General features: G+C 40.3%; 1 protein-coding gene and 1 long non-coding RNA gene across 2 annotated transcripts in view; one reads left to right on the top strand and one right to left on the bottom strand.

Annotated features, from left to right (window-relative positions):
• Positions 1–23731, bottom strand: part of LOC127377137 (uncharacterized) — a 417826-nt gene that overhangs the window by 254898 nt on the left and 139197 nt on the right. The window lies entirely within an intron of this gene.
• Positions 1–23731, top strand: part of col13a1 (collagen, type XIII, alpha 1) — a 131346-nt gene that overhangs the window by 75525 nt on the left and 32090 nt on the right. Inside the window, exons 6-19 of the mRNA XM_051423355.1 lie at positions 904–930; positions 6881–6931; positions 9155–9190; positions 9836–9862; positions 10129–10155; positions 11974–12000; positions 12102–12128; positions 13062–13088; positions 14874–14945; positions 19600–19692; positions 20922–20978; positions 21077–21094; positions 21659–21685; positions 22139–22183. Coding sequence (XP_051279315.1) covers positions 904–930; positions 6881–6931; positions 9155–9190; positions 9836–9862; positions 10129–10155; positions 11974–12000; positions 12102–12128; positions 13062–13088; positions 14874–14945; positions 19600–19692; positions 20922–20978; positions 21077–21094; positions 21659–21685; positions 22139–22183 — 561 coding nt within the window. The remainder of the gene's footprint in view (positions 1–903; positions 931–6880; positions 6932–9154; positions 9191–9835; positions 9863–10128; positions 10156–11973; positions 12001–12101; positions 12129–13061; positions 13089–14873; positions 14946–19599; positions 19693–20921; positions 20979–21076; positions 21095–21658; positions 21686–22138; positions 22184–23731) is intronic.

Raw genomic sequence — 23731 nt, 5'->3', positions numbered from 1 at the left:
GCAATATTTCAAACTATTTGCCACATGTGGGTAATATTTAACAGTGGATATATTTTACTCATATGGACACTATGGTCTCCACAGCTTACAGGCCAAGGGTTTGAATAGTGACTGAATAAGGTCTTTCATAGCAGATATCTTATATTTATATTCAAAAGAGCAGACTCTGAAACATGTGTAATTGGTCATTTTTTTGTCTTATTTTAAATGAAATTACAGTATTGTTGAACTGACATGATGATATAACTTCTTCTACCCCCAAAATGGAGCTGTGTTGCCCTCATGTCCCCTCTCAAAGAAAGTGTAGTTACATGTTAAACCCTTACTCAAATTTGTTGTATCCATTAGGAAAGTCCATCCTGATGCTGCACTTATTGTATCTCTCCTCAGGATCCATGTTGCTCTTTACCACACAGCAATTTCCAAGGTCTCAGTATGTTCCAAGCGAACGTGGTTGTACAAAATGCCACCACACCAAATCTAAATGCCCATCCAAGGACTCTCTGAATTGTACAACTGGGGATAACATTTGGACAGTGTCTCCTTGAACGCAATTACAACATTGCACAAATGATAAGTGATGAAAGTGGCTGTATTCTAAAGCTGCATAAAATGGGTGTGAATGTTGGGTTATCTTTTAAATAGTTGGACCCCTCATTCCTCTGTCAGGTGATCTGACAAGAACTTTGCTTGAAGCACACTGAAGCCTATAGCTTCCACTTAGCCCCACTTAACTTACACATACACTAGCCCCCCTTAGCTTGTTCACTACCTCCCCATCACTAGTCCTGAGGATGCTGCATGCCCTGAACCCTCTCCATGTCTGTAACACTGGTTCCTCTCTCTCTTGTGTCTCTCTCCTCTTCACACCTTTTTGCATGCGACTGCTGTGACTGATCCCAGGGCTTAAAAGGACAAGCAGGGGAGAAGGTAAGTTTAGGAGCATGTGCCATTAGCAGGAAGATTTAGCAAATTACCAGCAGTCAAAGACAAACTGCTTTGTCCTATCATTTTCTGGCTTTGGTTTTGTGTCCTTTGTTGCTTTGGCCATCTCAACCCTGTCTGCTTGTATCAGTAGGATGAGTCAAAAACAGTGCAATATAAATAGGCTGTCATTTGTCATTGCTAAAATGTGACTTAGTGGGTGGTGGTGTTGGTGGTTAGAAGTGCAGAGCTGCGCAGTGGATTGTGTGTACAGGTAGCATGTGATTTATATCAGGGACTCAGGTCTGTATTTTCAAACAGCATGAGGGTCACATTCTGTAAATGGTTTCCCACCCTGGTTGGATTACCTGAACTCTTTACACCATGAAACACAATAGTAACAATTTGTCACATAAGCGTCTGAAAGTTCTAATTTAAGACTCCCCAAAGAAAGTGGAGAGACATTTATAGAGGCCACAGCAGAGTACATGAGGAGATTCTCAAAGAGAATGTAGAACGAGTAGAGTTATATATTGAGATAAATAAATGTTGTTACTGGTGCGTTGCGCAACAGTTAAATCTCAGCTTTCTGTCATGTTGAAGTTACCATAAATATGAGCTGCCAGCTGGGAGAGAAAAGATTGATATGGGCCTCAAGGTGGAGATTACATGTAAGTACTGTAGGCTCTGATATATCCCACATGGCTTCATGAATTGCAGAAGTGTGTCAACAGAGACAGTAAACATGCAGTACATCTGCCAATGTCAGCAGTCCGAGAACATAAAAATCAAAATGATCACTTTACCTCAATGTAATGAACTCTACCTGCAAAGGGTATGTGATGTGTGCTGCAGTTAGTAGAAGGTTGATTTTAAGTTCGTCAGTGAAAATTAACTCAGATGTGGGGGTTACAGTACGTTAAAGGCATTAGTGAGACTTAAAGGTACCCTGTGGAGTGTTAGTGCCATGTAGCACTGTTTTTAAGAGTGAGTCCCTGTTTTGTTTGTTCTCATAAGGACGCATGCCAATAATGCACACTATTCCACCAATCAAGGGGTGGCATTAACATGCCAGGAAATACACCAATACAACAAAAAGGCAAGGAAAGGAATGTTAGCTAATTAGCATGGATGTAAACAATGCCAAGACAAGTCAAGTTTTAAAATTGGCTTTGCAAATGCCCTCTGAGGAAGGAAATGTATTCAACACATTTATAGGGCCCCAAGGATACACACAATTTGTGTTTTTCCAGCACATTGGTTCTTGACCCGGTTCGTGAAAAAACCTTGGTGCTGTCTAACAAACCAGTCCACCAGTTTTAAACAGAACCATTGTAATAAAGGATATGTCATCAACAGATGGTTCCAAGAAAAACAATGCTTTTTTCTGTTTTGCTTGGCAGGTTCCAAACCAATTAGGAAATTTGCAAATGCACTTGTCACTAACTTCATTCATTGTTCTCCCTAACCATAAAACCCAAAACGTTGAGCAATTTATTTTCAGCAACACCAACAAACATTTTTTACATTAACATTAACATAGCTTATTGTATTGTTTTTTAGCCTATTTTACCTTTTTAGCCTATTTTCTTCGTCACTTCCGGTGCCGGCGCGAGCAGGACGCTTATCCAGTAGCTCTGTACGTGTCGTGTTGTTTTAAATACTTTAAGTGTGTTTTTTTAAACTTTTAACTCAGTAGATTACACTAGCCGAGTATAACTTTATATATCCTACGGATACAATGACTTTTTACGGACAACATAGCGGTGGACATCTTGCTTATTCAAGGGAGAAGCTGCTTTCACTCCAAACAATGGGACGTGCCGGCATTTTCCACCACATACCTGAGGAGCTGAGGAGGAGGCGCCGAGGCTGCAGAGCCGGGGTGAAGGTGAAGGCTAGGCTAGCGGCTAAGCGGTGGAAGTACAAGCCCTCGGTTCCGTCGATATTGATGGGAAATGTGAACTGTCTGACCAACAAGATGGACGAGCTGGCTGCTCTTGTGAGGTGGACAGGATGTTGCAGGGACTAACCCAGAACACCCCGGATGCTAATGTGGATCTACCTGTATTCACTACAGTGAGGGCGGACCGGGACTGTGGACACAGCGGCAAAAGCAAAGGAGGGGGACTCGCACTGTTTATCAACAACAGATGGTGCAAACAGGGGCATGTCACGGTGAAGGAGATTGTGTGCAACAGAGACACTGAGTTGCTGGAGGTAGGTCTCAGACCGTACTACATGCCTAGAGAGTTCTCCCACGCCATTGCTGTTGTTTACGTCCCTCCGCGCACGCACGCAGAGACCTCGTGTGACGTCATACACTCCACCATCGCAAGACTGCAAACACAACATCAAGACGCATTCATCGCCATCTCCGGGGATTTCAACCACGTGACACTGGACTCCACACTGCCAGACTTTCACCAGTTTGTAAGCTGCTCCAACAGGAAGACAAGGTTAGCAACTAGCTGGTGGAGGAAACAGAACATTTATCAGCTAATGATTTTTCTCAGAAGTAAAAGGAGACCAAAACGATAGAATAATAATTTTTGTGTCTGCAGGATGTGTAAAGAGGCAACTGTTTGCTAAGATGTTCCCCATGACAAAAAGTGTGTCCCCTCTGTGTTCCGCTGCTCCCAGGTGGGCAAAAAAAAAAGTGCTTGTTAAATTTGAACTCTTCAAAACTGTTCCTCTACATTTGGTAAAGCAATCATAACATCCCCATTTATCAGCTGTATCAAATCCACAAACAGATTTACAGATTTGTTCTCATCAAATGCAACCTGATTTGTGACGTGTGGCCTCGAATGCGCAACGTAAGGGGAAACACTCAGCACATTCCTGACTGTCATACCACAATGACAAGTGTGGTTGTTAGCCAAGCAACATAATATGATCAGTCAGTCAAAACAAAAGTAGTTTCAGTCTCGGCCTGACTCATGAGAGAACAGAAATAGTAACCTGACCACCAGGACGGTAAGCGGAGGAGCAGACGATGCAGTGGCGTCTTTTTGGATCATAGCTCTACATATTGGCATCCAAAATAATCTGTTGGCTTCCTTTTTATTCTTAGGCAGGGAAAATATTGTAATAGTGTGATTTGGATTTGTCCCATGTGTGCATAGTCTCTTACAGTAGCTGCCAGGACAGAGGATCAAGAAATAACGGAATTATGCACAGCAGACTTGGCTGTAGATCATCTCTTAAAAGGAAGCATCTTCCCCAGGAAAGGAAGAGTGGGGCAGGCACAGAAGTGAAGAAGAGAAGAAGTGAAGATGAGCTTTTCCAGAACACTGAATTCTTCAAACAAATGACTTCTGTGGGTTTTTTGTTCTGATAGTGTTTGGGGCAAGTGACTGGCAAGCTGAGCCCGGCTGAGAGAAAAAACAGAAAGACATGATGGATTGGTTTTGCAAGGAAACCCACAGCAGATGGACGCTCTACTCTTTATGGGCTTGAGAAAATGTAATTAAGAAGGAAATGAGATCTACATAGTTTGTCTGATTGTGACTCCACAGCAATTGGTTTTATGTGTGTGTATTTGCTTTGAGTGGGTCCTGGTTTTAGTTGTGATTCTAACTTTGCCTTGTTACCTTGACCTTACAACCAAAGTAATCCAATCTCTGCACAAGTGTATCTGTAGATCTTCACTTGTCTAATCTACTAAAGCTGTAGAAAACCAAGGGAGTAACTGAAAACTGCCTCAGATGACACAAACCCTCTCTTTCCATCATTATCTTCACCGCCTAACCCCTGAGTGATACCTCTACCTTCAAACCATGAGTGAGAAACAAATTCTTGGCCTCCATAAGTACACATTTGTTCAGAAGTATTTAGAATCACCTTTGTCTTGATGGATGACTGGGACTATGAGAATTGTCCTTGTGACTGGTTTTTCCCTTCAGTAGGAGAGAAACTAATAAGGGTGCTGGAAACTTGAGTTGGGCCAGTCTGGCCTGTTTTGGTTTGTGGGATTGTGCAGTGAGGGCCACAAATTGCCGCTGTCACAGTGCAAATCAGTTATTTTGTGCCAAATCCAGAGCCCAGAGGCACTCCACTGTTTGTACTCTACTGCTAACCTTTTAAATCACACTGTTGAGTTATGATAACATGACTGCGCCCTGGAAACTGTTTGGAAAAAGGCAGGCATTTTCAAAATGTACTAGGCAGGTGCTTGCAGAAGTTTGTCTATCATGAGAAAATTTGTCAATGTTTAGTCTCTAGGTCCTAGAGACTAACCCTAGGACATAACTATCTAGGACAACCCTGATGACATAACAATGACGTCATCATTATTTTCTTTGACTTGGAGCCACAGAAGATATTATACAGTTTTTACAGGCAGTTTGAGTATGACTCCACAAGACATTTTTTTTGCATGTCCGCCACACTTCGACTGAGAGGAGGAATTTATGCTGTACCAACCCGGCCTCACTCTGAAGTCATCAAATACTGCAGCTTGGCCAGAGGCCCTCTGCTTCAGACTATGATGCTGTAGGTATCCCTCAAAGTCATTTTAAGAGTGAGGAAGTCCACACATTAAAACAGTGAGTGCAGGTGCACTGGGTGATATGGGATTTTTGAAACAATACTGATTATAAAGGGAAGAAATTGTGCTGCTTGTCACAGTATTATAAATCACAGCACACATTCTGGTGAGGAGAAATTCTGCAGTGACACCAATATTTTACCACAAAAAACAGTTTTCATATCAGAGCATATTGGATATCGGCCAATAATATCAACCAACAATATATTGGTCAGGCTCTAAAACAAACACAGGACTTTAACCCAAGAGGGCACTGTTCATGTCCCATGTGAAGCCAAAAGTCAACAATTTTAAGTAACACAGTAAGTTATGGTGCGTTCGTTTTGTCCACCCGACTCGATCTGCGAGTCGGTTTCCTGAGTTACGAACCGGAAGTTGCAAACAGAACGCTCCCGAGGACGTATAAAACGACTCATTAAGTCGTCTGAACTCAGAGGACCCCGAGTTCAGTTACGAAGATGGCTACTCCGAGCATCACACGTAGTAAACATTGTGGTTTTCTACTATTTTAAGAACTTTTGTCTTTGTTGTAACCAAATGAAGAAGTCGTACACACAGCACTGTATACTGTTACCTATAGGCATGTTGCTACAGTCTTATTATGTGTTAAATACGCCTAATTAGTTATTTTGTAGCTTGTGCAGCTGAAATTGGCTAGAGACGCTCCATGTTGCTATGACAACAATGCCGAGTCTTGAGCAGAAAGCAGAGCAGTAGCGTAACGTTAATCAAAACGTAATATTCAGATATCAGACTGTGTGATATGGTTGTGTAATATGTAATGAACATGTGAAATCCGTGGTGGGTGTACCGTAAACCAGATGATCACTATAAACGTTACGAAACGTCCAAACTGCCTATTGCAACCAAGCTCGTCGTGTTGTGTGCCAAACAGAACGCAAAAACCTGCGGTTACTCGTTTTCAAACACAGATGTGACGTCACTCTCGAGCTGCAAGTCGCGATTACAAGACAAAACGAATGCACCATTACACCAGGTACATTATGCAAGTTACACTTACATACACATACGTTTATGTAACATTTTACAATATTTACTTCACTGGAAGTTGCGGACGTTACATATTTATTGTTGCTAACTTGACTGTGGAGCCCTGCACTTTCAAAATGATGATATAGGGATACCTACGATGAAAGCCCACTGACCCAGTGGCACTATTTCACAAATTGGGAGTAAGAATGTGTTGGATATACACACAGTGTCTGTTGAACAGATGCTCATGGATGTATTTGGACTGCTATAACTATTAACTGCCAGCGGAATTCATCAAAGTGCTAAATTTCTCTAATATTATCTGTAGAGATGACAGGTAAAGCAAGTGGAATCCCCTCTCCATCTCATCAGTTCATTATGTTTTCTTCCTGTCTTTCTATCTGTCTTTAGGGAGCACCAGGCGAGCCAGGTCTGTCTATCATTGGACCAAGAGGACCTCCTGTAAGTGTCTTCACCTCTCTCTACGCCTAATAAAACTCTTATCTTGAATCAATCCTGCACGCCAAGCTTTTTATTAGTTACCATTTCAGTAGAGCTCTGCTTAACACATCAGGTTCCTAGACACCAACAGACTGCTCAGGTCTGTTGATTAAGCTAGACAATTGGAGAGACTTGTTCTTTCCGGGCTTTTGTAGGGCACTAGGCTCAAGAATATGTTAGCCCAGCCAAACCAAATCATAATTGAGACTGGGTGAATAAACCACAAATGATAGAATAACGCTGTATAATTACAGACTGTGAGGAAACAGCAGCATTGTTAAAGAGGGTTGGAACTGTGACTTGGCCTTAAATTGGATCATTAGTCATGCTTGTTTTATAAGGAAGCAAAGTGAGAAACCCCATCCTGGTCCAACTACGGTCAATGTTAGTTATCCAGACACCAGGTCTTAATGGATTCTCTTATTGTAACCCAAATTCCTGGGAGGAAAAATGAGTTAAGTCTTTCTTTTTCGTTTTCTTTTTCATTATTAGGAGGACAATGTGTTGCAAAATATGGCTTTAAAAAAAGTATGGCATAACCAAAAGTCTAGCCAACTTAAGCAGAGCACACATCTGTTTTGCTAATTGATGGTTACTACAATGTATACCTGGTGTGTGCCCACTCTTCCTGGATGGTAATGATGAATAACAGGCTGCGGAGGAAGCTCCGTGCAGTAGGAGCCAAGTCCTGAACTTACAGGGCCAGTCAGTCAGAAACACTTAGAAGCTAGTTTACCACAGCAGGTGAGATTGACATGGAGACTCCAGCCGTGACCTTAGATGGAACAAGGGAGTTGATTCAACAGAGAGGTGAGGAGAACGAGAGGAAATGACAGCTTAGACGAGCCAAGTGCTTTGGCTTCTTCGCCACATTGTCATTTCACCGGGTTAGATGGATTAGTGAGAAACTATTTTCCACTGTGAGAAAGGTTTTCAACTTAACAGCTTGACCATGGGCTGCAAAAAAGTCATATTTCAGAGATATATACATGATGTTTAATAGCACACGCTATACAGTACAAAGGAAACCATTTTAATGGAATTAATCCTTGTTTACAATGCAAATTGTTGAAATGCATTTCCATGCCAGTTTGGAAGCCAATGAGTGTAAAAGGTGATTCTTGACTTTGGAATGACTATATTAGCCAAAAGTATCTTAACTTTTAAACTTTTTTCTGGAGCTTTCAATCGCATCCCATAGTCTTCAATAGTGGATGGATATTTTCCATTTTTATGAGCACTTTTAGGGCTTCTTTTTCATGTTGTTTGTAAATATTGAGTGTGAAAGTTAATTCTTGATTTTAGAAGATTTCAAAAGTATTTCATGGGCTTCAGATGGAATATCCCATTTTTATGAGCACTTTTTTTGTTTTTTGTTTTTGTTCAAAATTGAACGTGAAAGTTAACTCTTGGAAATCATACTTTGACAAAGAAGAAAAGTCTTAACTCACTAGTCTGACAAATTTTTTTTTAAATTAAATTCATCATCCAAGCACGTTTTCTGTAGAACTTTGAACCACAGTTACAGTTTGCTCACAAGATTGAAATTTGAGCCTGAAATTAACCTTTGTTCTTGAGTTAAGATTTGTCAAATTATATAATCTCATATAAAAAACCATGAACTTGTGTCTGGCATTTGTTCTAAAAGACCAATCGTCCCTGGGCACAGAAACCATTCATAGCTCCCTGTAACTACTATGTGTTTCATTTGTTACAATCACCTCTTCCTTGTCTTCCCCTACATCTTTATTTTCCCTTCTTTCATTTTCCCGGGGATATTAAATGTCTTGTGCCAGTCTGAGAAGCAGAGTAGAAAACTATAGACAGGCCACCATCAGAGTATGCTGGTTAATTGTCATTGACATACATTCATTGAACTTATTCACCCTCCCTCCCTAGTCATACATCTTTATTTGATTAGAACTCTTTGTTCTTTTCTTTTCAGTGTTCCATTCTAGCATCTAATTTCCTCCTGTGCAGAGAGAGCATGCTCACACATACTTAATGTATTCCACAGGGTCTTCAGTATCACTCCTTACGTCAAAATCAATTTCAATACTCACCAAATACTTCAGTGCGGTAGAGGGATCAGGGGAGAGGACTGTATCTTCTTTCACTGACCTGCTTTTTTAGGACTTACAAAGGTACAACTAACACACTGATTGTTGTTCTGTTTCTCTTTAGGGACAACCTGGAACAAGAGGATTTCCAGGCTTTCCAGTAAGTCATGCTGTCTGTCACGTTCTTATTGTAAAGGATTCTTTGATGATTTGTGTAAAAGCTGGACATTTCTGATTTAGTACACACTAGTAATTATTAGTTACCAAGGAACTAGTTAGGAACAAATCATGAAAGCTATTCCACAGTTCCCGAACATTTCAGTCATTCAGAATCTGCTACAGGTTAAAAATACAAACTAACGGGGTTGTAGGCAATCTTGTATTGAAACAAAAATCGTGATTTATTCTAATTTCCTATTAAGGACAATACAAGCCATTCAAAATCAGAAATGGCGAAAAAAGAGTTCTTTGCTAACTGTCTGGAGTGCTGCTCAGCTACAGCTGCAGCTACAATGCACTCAGATTGATAGGTGGCCACAATAAACTACAATACTATTTGAATCACTAGTATTGCTGCAATATTGCATGTATCATCTGGGCTAATCATAATATAAATTTCATTTTACTACAACCTCATTTAATTAATCTACATTTACAGTTTAATTTACCTTAATTGTTATGCATTAAGCCAAACAACCAGTTTTTAAACTGATGCTATAATGGGGCCAGCTTATGGTGCAGAAATCTGCAATGCAATTGCTTTCCATTATGTGTTCAAACATCTCCTTCTCTTCCTCTTTCCTAGGGTCCAATCGGATTGGATGGCAAACCTGTGAGTTTCCCCAAGTACCTGTCAAAAAGTGAAAAAATTGAGTAATTGAGTGCTCCTTCAGTTCCCAGAACTGTGACTGCCTGTGGTAACAAGTATAATTAAGCCAACAATGATTATGGTCATTATTGTAATGAATTCTCTCTTAGTGTCATACAGGGTGGAGTTAAACATGCTATGGCTATTTCTACAAAGTTTTTCCAAGTAAATCAATTTAAATTGATTAAATTATTTTACCACCTGCACTCACTGTTTTAATGTTCACACAGGGACAGAATGGACCGAAGGGAGACATGGTAAGCATTCCTTACATTTTTCATAAACATAGTTGCGCCACAATACCATTACCACCAGTCAAGCGCTCATAAAACCGTTGATGTACTTCTTGGGCATGTAATGAAATTTACAACAAGCCAAAGAAAATATAACATAATTATGTTGAACTTTGTTTTGTTGTTTGCTGCGTGTTTATTTTGTACCCTCAAAGTCATAAGGAAAACAGAGTGCTGGACTGATTTATGCAACCCAGCAATGAGCTAACAGTGGGTAGCATGCAGAAGGGAAAAGGTCGAGACAGATGGGAGCTGTTAGCCACACTCTGGCTTTCAGTCAGGGTTAGGTAAAACTCTTACTAACTGAAATGGGCACTACATTTAAATTTTACTTACTGAGGCTTGTGATTATTAAATGCCTCAAGCATTAACATTCTGTATTCTCAGATAATTCAATTATTTATTAGCCATGCAGATAAAAAAACATCTTTTCACTGTTGTAACTAATAATCTGAAGATAACTTCCCCTGGCTGACCCTCAGCTATTACAGAGCCAAAGCAAGTATGGAGATTTCCATCTTCCACAGACTATTTAAGTTTACATTCAACGGTCAGTTTCAATGGATAACAAAGGGTGTCATTTAAAGCTCCAGTGTGTAACATTTAGCAGGATCTATTGTCAGAAATGGAATATAATATTCTTAGCTATATTTTCATTAGTGTATATTCTGAATATAAGAATCGTTGTGTTTTTGTTACCTTAGAATGAGTTGTTTTTATCTACAGAGAGAGTGGGTCCTCTATATTAACTACCATATTTCTACAGTAGCCCAGAACGGACAAGAAAAAATAAACAGCGGTTTTAATCAGTGTCAGTTTGTTTTGGAGAGGAGGAGACATCTGTAGATAAACGGGCTTCTATGATCCCACACTATCTCACAACATCAGTAAACTTTGTCTTTTGTTATTGTTTGGATATGAGAGACGTCCTAATGACAGAAATTACATATGTATATTTAAGGTGGAAAATGAATTCAATTTGGACCACCCTTTGGAATTATTTCCAGCTTCAGTACAAATTTGTAGGATAAAAGAGCTCTGTTCTTTTTGAATGATGTTACAGTGTTGGTCATTTCAATGTTGTCCAGCTGATGTTGATGCTCTGGCTTTTATCACTCCCTCTGCTGATTTCAGTAGTTTCTCACATGCCTCTGGTTGAGTACTATTACTCCTGGCCAGACGGGGGGAAGTCAGACTGGGGTTTGTTTTTCGAAGCTCTGGGGTTTGCACCTTCCAGATCCAATGAACTCCATGTCAGTACAAATGATAACATTTTCAGGGGACCAAAGGGGGTTAAACTTTGTTGAAATAATGTGTAATGTTGATTAATAGCCCCGTAATGAGCTCCTGTTTCTTAGTCTCCTTCCTGATGAATGTCAGGGACTATTGAAAAGGGCTTTGAGGGTTTGTCTGCTAAATGTATAGAGATGCTGTTGCCTTCACAAAGTGGCTTTGAGCTGCTGGGCCTGTGGGGTCACCAGCATGGGGTGCACTGGATGTGTCCTACTGGGCCCTCTCCCTGAGTTCATTAATCAACCAGCTCTGACAGCTACTTGCGCTGGGCACGCCCCAGGGACTGATGGGAAGTCAAACTGAGTGCCTTCGTCCACAACAAGTAATTGGAATAGACTCCTGTAACAGCTAATTCATCAGCTTGATGGATACCTTGACATTTTTACTCATGTTAATAGGATGAATTTGTCTTCAGTCATGTTGAATTCTTTGCTGCAAATCAATCCTGAAATCACATTCAAGACTTACTGAGCTGCTGTTGTCTTTCAGGGTCAGCGTGGTCCCAAAGGACTCCCAGTAAGTCTGATATCAGTCCTGAGATAATATTGTGCTAATACTTTAAACTAACTGCACAACCACTCTTCTGTTTCATTGACCTGTGCTCTTTTGCTTTCTAGGGTGAACCTGGACCCAAAGGGGAGAAGGTGAGATATAGTTTGCAATAGTTTGACGATTTTGGACAATGAGTAACAAACTTTTTAGTTAACCAGCCAAAAAGGAAGAAGTACTCAGGTCCTTAATTTAAAGGTCAAGTGAGTATCATTTAGGAGGATCTATTGTCAGAAATCGAATATAATATTAATAAGTACGTTTTCATTCGTGTATAATCACCTATATATAGAGGAAGAGAGGAATCGTTGCAGTTTTGTTACCTTAGAATGAGATGTTTTTATCTACAGAGGGAGTGGGTCCTCTTCTATGGAGTCCTCCAGGTTGGACCACCATGTTTCTACAGTAGCCCAGAAGGGACAAACCAAACAATGTAGCTGTAGATAATGCCTCTTGCATTTTTTGCAAGTTTTGCGGCCAAAAGTTGGAAGAGGAGGGAGAGGCGAGGGTATTGCAGTCTGATAGATGACACTAAATCCTACACCCTGAACCTTTAAAAGATTTTTAAAGTTACTCCAGCAAATCAGAATCAAAGTTCAGATATCCAGACTTTTAATTACTAGTAAGGGTCAAACTCTAAAACCCTGGATCCTATAGCGCAAATGATCGCTTATTTTCGTTAAACCCTCCCTACCAAGTCCTTTAAATGTAATGCCCCTAGTTTGTAACGCAGGCTAACTGAACTGAAATATGTAGTCTCTGACCCCAAGATGAAATTACCCTGATGACATCACTTTGACATCATCAGTCTCTGCCAAGCTCTTCTAGAGCAGCGCAAAACACATTCAAATGTTTTCAGAGGTTTTATTGCATTCCCCATGACAAGTAAACTGATCTTCATGTGTCAAATAAGAGGACTCCCCCTTTAATTTGAAACTGATTATAACTAATTAATGTAAACATGTGTGAAAACTTCCACTGTTTGTGGTCTTCTCATTTCTGACTGGAGCTTTTTCTTTTCTCTCCAGGGCGTATGTGGAGACTACACACACAGGGTAAGAAAACATTCTGTCTCATTACTGTTTCACAAGAGCTGCCTCTTCATCATCAATGTTTATGTTAAAACTCAGAAATGATTTTAATCTGCACAAATTGAACCTGTAATGTACTGTTATTCACCCTACGTTACATTATCTCTCACAGGTTAACCTACTGTATGTACAGTTGTGTAATGTCAGAGCAGAATAGAACAGTGTAGTTGGAAGAGGAGAAACTACTGCAGAAGCTGGACAGACAAATGGCAGGTAGCACAATGATGGGTAGCACATGCGGAGCTGTGCAGTTCTTTGGCCGGCCGTCTCTGGGGTTTGGCTAGTTGAGAGAAAACAAGGCAGTTACTGGCGGGCTGCTGGATCATACAGTCGGACGTGATAAGAGCCTGTGTGTGCGGGTGCCAAGAATAAGAGTCTCCTGTGTAAAGGGGGATTTTTCAGATAGCTAAGTCCATTTCCAGCGTAATTCAACCTTTCAGTTATTAAACTGCTCCTGCTAAGATGATCAAAGTTGGAAAGTTGGGGGTTTTTTGGAAGGCCGTTCCCCCTTTTCTAACAAGTTTTATGCCTGTTAAATTAGTTTTTTCATATACTTCTCAGAGCCCCCTGCAGCAGCCTGTATGGGAGGTCCATTCCCAGTGTCTGCTCACATCCCCAGGCCTCAAACCTATAGTGAGACCCATTTGGGGTTAGGTGGAGTTAAAATGTTATGAGTGTTTTTCAAGAGTTTTCCCTTTAGGGATCTTCAGCAAGATAAAAAAAAGTTTTGTTGTGTTTTTGTATAATGTGTATTTCAGCAGCCGCCACATTGCTGAAAGAACAGATCAACATTTTGGGAAATTTGCTTTCTTTCCGAAAGTGAGATTAGAAGATTGATATCGATCTTTTATCTGTGCATAAGCACAAAGCTGGGGTCATGATGTGATAAGCCTAGCTTAGCTAAAAGACATAAAGCAGTGGGAAACAGCTAGCATTGCTCAGTCAAACTATAAAGCCGACTATTAACAGGCTGTAAGTTTTTTGTTACAGTCGTACAGGAAGAGAAATGTAAAACTTTGGGATTTTAGGGGTAGTTAGGTAGTTTGTAGCCGTTTCTTGACGAACCATAGTTTTTTTCTCTCTATTGTGTGGGTTTGTACAGTAACAGCCCCATTATGTCCAAATCATAACTTACTATTTCACATTCATGTTCACATTAAGCTCTTTCCCTTGATTTGTGGTTATGATAAGCTAGGCTAACCACATACTGACTCAAGCTCTGCACAAAGTTGTGAGATTGATGATGTGATCCAACCCGATCACACTTCCAACTTGTGAAATACTGCTGCTTAGTCAGTGGCTTCTAATTTGACACTGTAGGTATCCCATCATAATTTCTGGTCAAATAAGCAAGAATAGATATGCAACGTCAGTTAGATTTTCAAAATAAAGCTTGTGTGTACCTCATTTAACTTAAGTAGGCTACAGAAGTTAACTTATGTGTGTTACAGAAACCGTTCACTTTTGGTTTTACACAGGATACCAATAGTGGTCTGTTGGGTTAAAGTCCTAGGTTTGTTTGAGCCATCCATCTGTCACCTACATATGCGGAGGTTTTTGTCACCTGGCTTTGACAGCAGGTGTGTCCAGAAATGACACTAGAGGGGTACCTACAGCGTCATATTTTGAAGCAGAGGGCCGCTGACCAAGAGGCAGTATTTGACAATACTCACATTTTGTGTGGTTGGACAATGGCTCCTTGCCACCATTACCAGAACTGACTGAAATGACCACTTCCCTGATGTGTAGGGCCTTGTTGTGCAGGATCTTCCTCTGAAAACCCTGGCTGCCTTGCGCTCCAGTCAGGCTCTGATGTTGAAGGTTTGTGGGTGCCTCCAAACACCCCGGTAGATAACTCTCAGCAGGGGTGTCACCAAGTCGTGCCGCAAAGAGAGCCAGTGCCCTAGAGCCAAGGCACTCCTCAACCCTCTGCTGTCCACCCAAAAGAAAAAAAAATAGATTAGTGTGGTGACTGGGTCGGGACCAGGACCAGTTTGGTTCATGCAGTTAGTATCTCTTTTAATTGTAACTTGAATTAAGGTTAATTGTACTGCACTGTACTGTATTGAACTGCTGAAGAAACGGTGCCAATATTGAAATTAAAATCATTGAATTGAATTAGAAAAAAACATTTTTCTGTGTGTACACATGATGAATGACAGAATTAAGTTACAATTAAACAACAACAAATTAAAATGACAGATTTTTTTTCAATGGCACATTGTTTGCCATTTGGAAAATGAAAAGTTAAATTCAAATGATATTCCATTATACCAATGTTATGCTATTTGAATCTGAAATATATTTTGGTCAGTAATTAATTGCATGAAGAATTTCTGATAAAGAAAAACAACAAAACAAAACAAAAGAAGCAATTACTACTGACAGATAAAGAATAAAGATTACTATTTGAGCTCAATAGGCAACATCAGACCAAATATTTTCATATTATTTAAACTTGTCATATATAACTTGATTTCACTTTATTCTGGCAACCCTTGACTTTTCATACATTTATTTTTGTTTTAAGTTGTGGTGGATAGCTGGAAATGGTGAGGGACAAAGCAGCACACTTGCCTACTTTTACAACATTTATACCCCTACTTATATTTACTTATAAACATGCTGTATATATTTCCATAGCAATAGCACTATTGTTGCATTTGGCTTTCAACTGATTTTTGAAAAAAATAGGGTCACACATTAAAAAGTACAATCGAAAACTTACTGGGAATATATAAGTTGTAGTAGTGAATACTTTGTGTGGGTTTCAGGTACTGGGTGAAGGTAGTCTTTTCCTAACACTTTTGCAAAATAAAAATTGTGGAAATATGTATGCTATGTAAAAAGTAGGCAAGTTGCATGCAGCTGGTTCTGCTCAGTGTCACTGAGGAAATTTAGCTATCAGCGGGATCATACCTGTACCACCCTCTCCTGAACTTGTATCTGATCATGCTGGTCATCTCAACAGAAGCGACGTATTGTACAGCCCTGTGTTGGACAGTTGGCCACAGTAAGTCTGGATGTGCACTGTAACTGTACTGCTGTACTCTCTTTGTGGCAAGACTGGCGCCCACCTCTGCTCCGCTGCAATCTAGGGGCCTGGCTTGCTGTTAACGGGGACATTGATGCACACAAATCCTGAATAGGGGATGATTGATGATATGGAACCAACAGACTCTGACCGTAGAAAATTTGCTTTCACATTCTTTTGAAATAAAGAAGCATCACAGTACATCAACCATCCCCTTTGCCGCTCCAGGCCCATAGTTTGCTGTGCTGGTGACTCTTTTTGTCTTTCCTTTCTCAACTTTGTTTCTCTCCTTTGCTTTCCCATTTCCTTGCTTTTCACTCTCATGTTCTATTTCTCTTTTTCCTCCACATCCTTCCCCCATTTCTTCCCTCGTTCTCCTGGTTTCACCTTGTTTCCTTTCCCTGGCCACCTGGTGACCTTTGCCCTGTGACCTTTTTGCACCGCTGGCCACCTGTGCTTTGTGACTGCCCCCATCAGATGTTGCCCATCACCGTGCGCAACATGCCCTCAATAAGCCCTCTAATCCTAAAACGCCTCAAGGTACAATTCTCTCTGCCCCCTACTTGTCCCTTCCTCTCTGCCCTCCCTGTGGATGCCTACCGCCGCCATTTGTCGCCAAAACCTTCCCAACCTTTCTCTGCCACCATGCTGTAATTAACCAATGTTTGGCTGCCAATGCTTCTGAATGTTTAGACATATTCAAGGTTGAAGGTCTTTTCTGTCAATAATGCATAACAGGAAATCAAACAAAAATGCTTAATTTTTTTCAGGTTTCAAGCTATCTACAAAATCATGTTTCATTTAAAGCTTTTTTTTATACAGATAATAGTCCTTAAAACTATTTATTGTGGAAAAAAATTGTATTTCACTTATGAATCAACTTTTTAAAAAAAAAGTCTAACTGGACCTTTATTCTGTGGCAACTAAACCCTGCAATGCTGAACAAAAAACAACAAATAAACCCCAATTAAACCCCTTCATGCAACCATTTTTCCTGCAAATACATTCAATATGAATTAATGATTTACCTTCAGTGTCAACATTCAAGGTCAACACAGGCAGAAGTGTTACATTCATTGCAAAGCACAAACTAAGGATGCTGTTGTCAAAAGCAACACTTGAAGGACTAAGAAGAGACTGATTAAAAAATATTTATCAAAATTGAAGCAGCAGAGGCCAATTTATCCTGCCATTCACTAGTCTGGGCTCCAAAAATGCTGGATCCTACATTTCTCACAATGCAACTTGATTTTTATCTTTGACCCTCCCTGCCTAGTCTTTCAAACTCCACACCTCCAGCTTTTAACCCAATTGGTTTTTACTGAACTTAAAAAGGCTGTAGCAGCCATGTGCAGATATAGATGAAATACATAACTAAACCAAGTTGCAGATTTGCTCAGTATGAACAGTGTGACAGATATAAAATGGAAAACATAACTTATGCAATATTACCTTGTGCCCAACAATCCATCCTATTGCCAGTTTTGGACTTTGAAATTAATGATTTTCCAAAATCAACCAAAACTACGTAGTTAGGTTTAGGGACCAAAACTGTTAAGCTAGGTTTAGGAAAGGATCATGCTTTGGGTTAAAATAAATACTTTACATGACTTAATTGACGTGACGCAAGTGACAGATTTCAAGAATATAACATTTTGCAACTTAAAACTTTTTAATAAATCAACCCTGACTTTTGGCTTTACACGGGACACGGACTCTAGGTGAAAGTCCTGTTGTCTGACCCAACTATGCACCCCAGCTCTCTCCTTATTAGCTGTTTACACTACGTCACCTGCATGTGGATGGGTTACAGTGGAATTACATTAAAGCCTGGCACATCTTGTGCGTTTGTATGAGAGGCAGAGGGGCATCACCAAATGTCAGTATTTGATGCCCTGGGGAGGAAAAAGGGCCAGTTTGAGGTTTAGCACTATTAGCTGTCCCAAAAAGAAAACTTAAACTGGACTAACATACTGCACAATTTATATCAGTATTGACTATTTCTCATCATCATGATGAGAATAAAATTATGGCAGGATATTTTTTAGATTTGTTCGGTCATGAATTTGGTCAAATTGTGCAGAATTCATTCATTATCAGCTATTGGCAACTGCAGTCTATCCATAACAATGTGTGTATAACCCCTGAGAGAAGCATAACATGTCCAGAGACATAAATCATATCTGGACACATTCTGCACTATGGTGCAGAGGAGGAATGATAACATATGGCTCTGATGTGGATGGATGTTCTCCATTATCTCAGAATAGAGATCTCTGGTCCTGAGCTACTGTACACTTGTGTTCTCCTACAGTAACACTGATTGCTGAGCGACTGAAGTAAGGCCAGAGCTTTATGTTGGGAACTTCTCTAAGTCAGACCACGTGTGCAAACAAATCATGAACTGTTGTACACATTAACTGTCATGCCATGGAAACCTGTCGCCCTCTATGATAATGGATATTTCCATACGCAGGTGTCTCCTCTATAAAACATCGACCTGTAGCAATCAGGAAATTGATTTTATGAGTTCCAGAAGATAAGTAGCATGAGGGAAACAGATTCAGGATGTGAAGCAACCAGACATATTTATTTTAGCCATTGACATGTATTTATTTTCTTCATATCCTGTGTTCATTGTAAATGTTCTTTATTTGAGTTTGTTTAGTCTTGGCTGTGGTCAGTGGACAGGCTTCATATGTATAACACACAGATTCAACAGTCTGTTTCAAAGAAGCTGCAGGAAAGATCAATGTCAAAATTACGTTCATTCATTTCAGATATAAACAATTATAATTTATACAGTTATGCAACTTCTTTTTACCCAATGAGAATTTAAAGCCAAATTTAAGCAAGCTGGAGTATCTTTGACAACAAGTCCTGCAAAACTGAGAGATCCAGGAGCATTAGCATATAAACAACTACATCAGTGTCACTTACCTCCCAGTGCCTTGCTCTACAGATAAAGGTGGTCACTGAGAAATAACAGCATTATAACCACATCTGTGATAAAATATTCTAAACTGAAGGTGCACCAGCTTTCTCTAAAGCCCATGAATACAGACTCTGGCATCCACCTTGTTCTTTTTGCGGTTGTCCACTGACTCCTGGTCAGTGTTGTCACTTGGTTTCCAGTTCCTTACCCTAGGTCCAGGGGTACTAGGGTACTCTGTATACTTTGAACCCGTGATTAGAGAATGGCTCAAAGGAAGTGGATGACTGCCTGAAAAACAAATGAGTGAACCTTGAGTTTTGAATATTTTAGTTCCCAATGTCAAGAATGACTCAAGCATTATAACCGCTTGCTTTGCTCCCCACCTAACCTTCCTCTCTGCAAGCCCCCTGCACTTATTTGCGGTGTAGTGTGAGGTTGTTGTGTTGGCATGGCCAGTGTGGCGAGACTCGCTCCAGCTTGGCAGGTTGTAACTCAAAGTCTCTCAGCAGGGCGAGCCTGGAGTGCAGGGACCCCCAGGACCTCCAGGGCCCCCCGGACTCCCAGGGACTCCAGGCATGAATGGAGCCAGTGGCCCACCAGTAAGTCCCAGTCCACCTAGCAATTAAAATTGTACTTTTACACCTGCTAATTAACCAACTTACCAACATTTTAGTTTTGTACAAACTGTTCAATGTCCTCCACGTTTCACATACTGTGTCGTTTATGATCTCCATGTATTTGAAATTGTGTCATCAGAATTATATTAGTATATTATGAAATTTTGTTGGTTTGTTCTGTACACTCGATATTTACTGCATATCTCTCCTTCCTGGGAGAGCAATCTTTCCTCTGTGGCTCTTTTCATCCATTTCTCTGTTAAAAGGGTTTTTTGGGGAGTCATAAAAACTCATAAAACTATATATGCACAGTTTTAGCCTTCACACAGCCAACTCATAGTCAAGTCAATTTTATTTATATTACCCAGTATCACAAGTCACAATTTGCCTCAAGGGGCTTTACAATTTTTACAGCATATGACACCGTTTGTCCTAGACCCTGAATTTGGATAAAAAAAAAACTTTTAAATGGAAGAAACCCCAGGGGATTCTTTCCCAACATTACCATCCATTTTACATTACAGGAACACAGTATTTCTGCTTTATAAACTCAGGCTGTTTCTAGAGAAGTGAAAACTTACAAAGAGTATTCAAAATATTAGCCTGGACTGGAAATGGGTAGAGTCACAAGTTCACTTTGCTCAGGGACACCATAAAATCTGGACATGCTGCAGCAGTCAACTCTTCACTTAGACAACCAATAAAGTTCAGGCTTTGAAAAGTTTACAGTGCAAGCACTGGCCTGATGCAAGTTTACTTTACTATTGTGCTAGTTTGATTTAAAAGTCCAGTGTGTAGGATTGAGTGGCATCTAGTGGTATAATTGCAGATCGCAACTGCCTTGCTTCAACCACCCAGTGTTTGCTTTTGTCCATTCTGGGCTATTGTAGAAACATGTAAGGTGACCCACAGCATCTGTAGATAAAAATATCTTCGTATTCTAAGGTAACAGAAACACAACTATTCTTATTTTCAGGTGATTATACACTAATACAAACATACCTATGAATATTATATTACATTTTTTACAATAGATCCTCTTAAATGTTACACACTGGACCTTTAATTACTTTAGTGGGAGAAACATTTACTGCCAGGCAGCCTCTATATCCACATTATATATAGGCATAGTTTCAAATTCAAATGGCTATGGAATGGGTATCGTAGATAGTTTTGTAGATTCAGTGTGAGTCTCTGCTTTTTTCATACAGGGCAAGCCTGGTGAACCGGGCAAACCAGGAAAAGACCCAAGGGTGAGCTTTGGTTCAGTGAGTCTTCTACCTTTATTTTTCCAGAAATTTCTCACTAGTGAAAGTTTGTTGCTGTGACATTAACCTCCTTTGTGATTTCTTTGTTTATTCTGCAGCTTTTACCGGGACTAAAGGTAAACAAATTTCTCTACTTGTCCAAACAGAAAACATTACCATTCTGAAAATCTTGATTAGCATCACTGTGGCCTCTCGTGATGACCCCAGAGTTATTTTATGGACAAACACACTCAAGCCCAAATAAAACAAACCACGCGAAACAGGGAATAAGTCAAGATTTTTCCACTTGGTCTCTTTGCAGCTGCTCTGAAATTCAGACTACTATTCACCTACACAACACTGCACATTCCCTTTGGATTGGATGAACAGATCCCCACATGATGCTCGAATTGCCATGGATTATTTAATAGGAGGAATGTAGATTGTGAGGTCAGAGAGACATACAGAGTCCTGTAAACACCTCTCACTCTGTATAACAAGCCGAATCTCACAGAAGCGGTTCTCACTTGTGATAGCATGAGCAGTTATAGCCACGAGAAGCATCTGGGTGGAAAACATGACTTTGAAGCCCTCAAATCAAGCCTCAGCCACCTGCTTCTCTGTACAGCTGTCAGTGTAAAACACTGAATTTATTGTTGGATATGTGCTTTGTATGTACACACTTTGTTTTATCTCTCTAGGGTGAACCAGGTGTGCCAGGACTAAAGGTGAGCTCTTTTCTAGATTTCACTTTTGAAAGAAAATATGGTCTATAGGATCCAGGATGTGGTTAGATTGGCTGGGAAAATCCTCATTCCAGTGCACAAACTAGTGTACACACTGTCCATTGATGGATTTTGTATCGTGAATAGAAAGCAATAAACATACATTTCCCACAGTAATGGTGGAGCTTTTATGTATCATGTTCTTTCTGGTACCTGCAGGGATTCATGCAGAAGCAGAAGGAAGTTGTATTTTATTTCTTGTTGTTTTCCTTTGGCTACAGTTTTTTGTTTTCAGAAGTCAAAGAGTTTAGTTACCTATCTCTACAGCAGAGAAGATGATAGCAGGGGTTTGATAGTATATCAGGATAGTTTTAACAAACTATTTGTCTGTTTTGCTTGCTGTTAGTCACCTTCCTGTCATCTGTCAGTGTTAATATTTATTCTGTCTCTCTACAGGGTGATCGAGGTGATGTCGGCCCACCAGGTCCTGAAGGCCCAACGGTATTCCAATTTTTACTTGTTTTAGAACTTTTTCATGTTTAACTGTGGTGTTTCACTCAAAGGTTAAACTCAAAAGGATATACTCAGATTTCTTCATACAACAATCACATGCCATATGTACAGTGGAACACCAAGGCATACAGAGCAGGAAGGGATTGACCAGATGATGTTGAGGTGTGGCCCTGCTCCTAAACTTAATTTAACTAATCAACTTAATTTAAGAGACTATGTATTATTACACCATGTTAGCATATGTGTAAGTGTAGCGAGTAAATGGTAAATGGACCTGTACTTGTATAGCGCCTTTCTAGTTTTCTGACCACTTCCAAGCGCTTTTACACTACATGGCACATTCACCCTTTCACACACATTCACTCAGTGATGGCAAAGCCCATCGAACAGAAAGTCATTAATACACATTCACAAGTCTTGCTACTACCGAGGGTTCTCTCAGTACACAATCCAACAACAGCGGTTAATAATCAAGACAACTTCATTTTATTTGTCAGCCACACACACAAAACTCAGCCTGCTTCAAACATCCATGAAGGTTTGCTCCAGTTGTCCTTTCTGTTTCTTTTTCTTTTTTTTTGTAATTCTTTTTTTGGCCTTTATTTGATAGAGAGACAGGAAAGGGGGGCAGAGAGAGAGGGGATGACATGCGGCAAAGGGCCGCAGGTCAGATTCGAAGTCGGGCCGCTGCGTACATGGGTCTCCAGCTCTACCGACTGAGCTAACCGGGCGCCCGTCCTGTCTATTGCTGTGTTTGTTCGCGAACCCATGTCGAGTGTGATTACAGCTCAGAGGAGGAGCGGGTCGTCCACTAATCGGAAGGTTGTTGGATCGATCCCTGGCTCCTCCCGCCACATGTCAAAGTATCCTTAAGCAAGATACTGAACCCCAAATTGCTCCCGATGAATGAGTTAGTTTCTGTTCGATGGACTTTGCCATCTCTAAGTGAATGTGTGTGAAAGGGGTCGGAAGACTAGAAAGGCACTATACAAGTACAGGTCCATTTACCATTCCATTTACCATTACTCAATGAGTACCAGTTGAGATAATCAACTCACCTGGGGCTGTTCTCACAAGCCATATTAACATGATATCAAAAAAGTTTTTAAAATATCGTGGTGATGTGTTAATGTTTAATTTTGTCTTTTGAGATAGCTTTGATTTTGTGTTGCTGTTGGCCAGCATATTTAGGGTAGCTGAGGTTGAGGATCATTGATAGCTGCTTCATGCCCTCTTAATTGATCTTCTGTGGTCTTTGCTGTCACGGACAGATGATAAATAAATGAAAATACCATGAACATGGATCCTTCCCAGCCAACATTTGTCTGTGGGGCCTATGTGGGTATTAGATGGGCTGAAAAAATGGGCCTTATATGGGAATTTCCGTGGGTTCCATAATGGCCCCATAATTGTGTATGTGGGCTTTATGCAGGATTACACTGGGCGTTAGGTGGGGCCAAACTAGGCAACACAGATGGGCCCCATTTATGTTACCCACCCTGAGCCTATGCTCTCGTTTCCCATTAGTGACCAAAC

Source organism: Dicentrarchus labrax, unplaced genomic scaffold, assembly GCF_905237075.1.
Source record: "Dicentrarchus labrax unplaced genomic scaffold, dlabrax2021, whole genome shotgun sequence".
NCBI classification, from domain to species: domain Eukaryota; kingdom Metazoa; phylum Chordata; class Actinopteri; family Moronidae; genus Dicentrarchus; species Dicentrarchus labrax.
The sequence above is the reverse complement of the archived record's forward strand: the minus strand, read 5'-3'. Positions and strand labels throughout refer to the sequence as shown.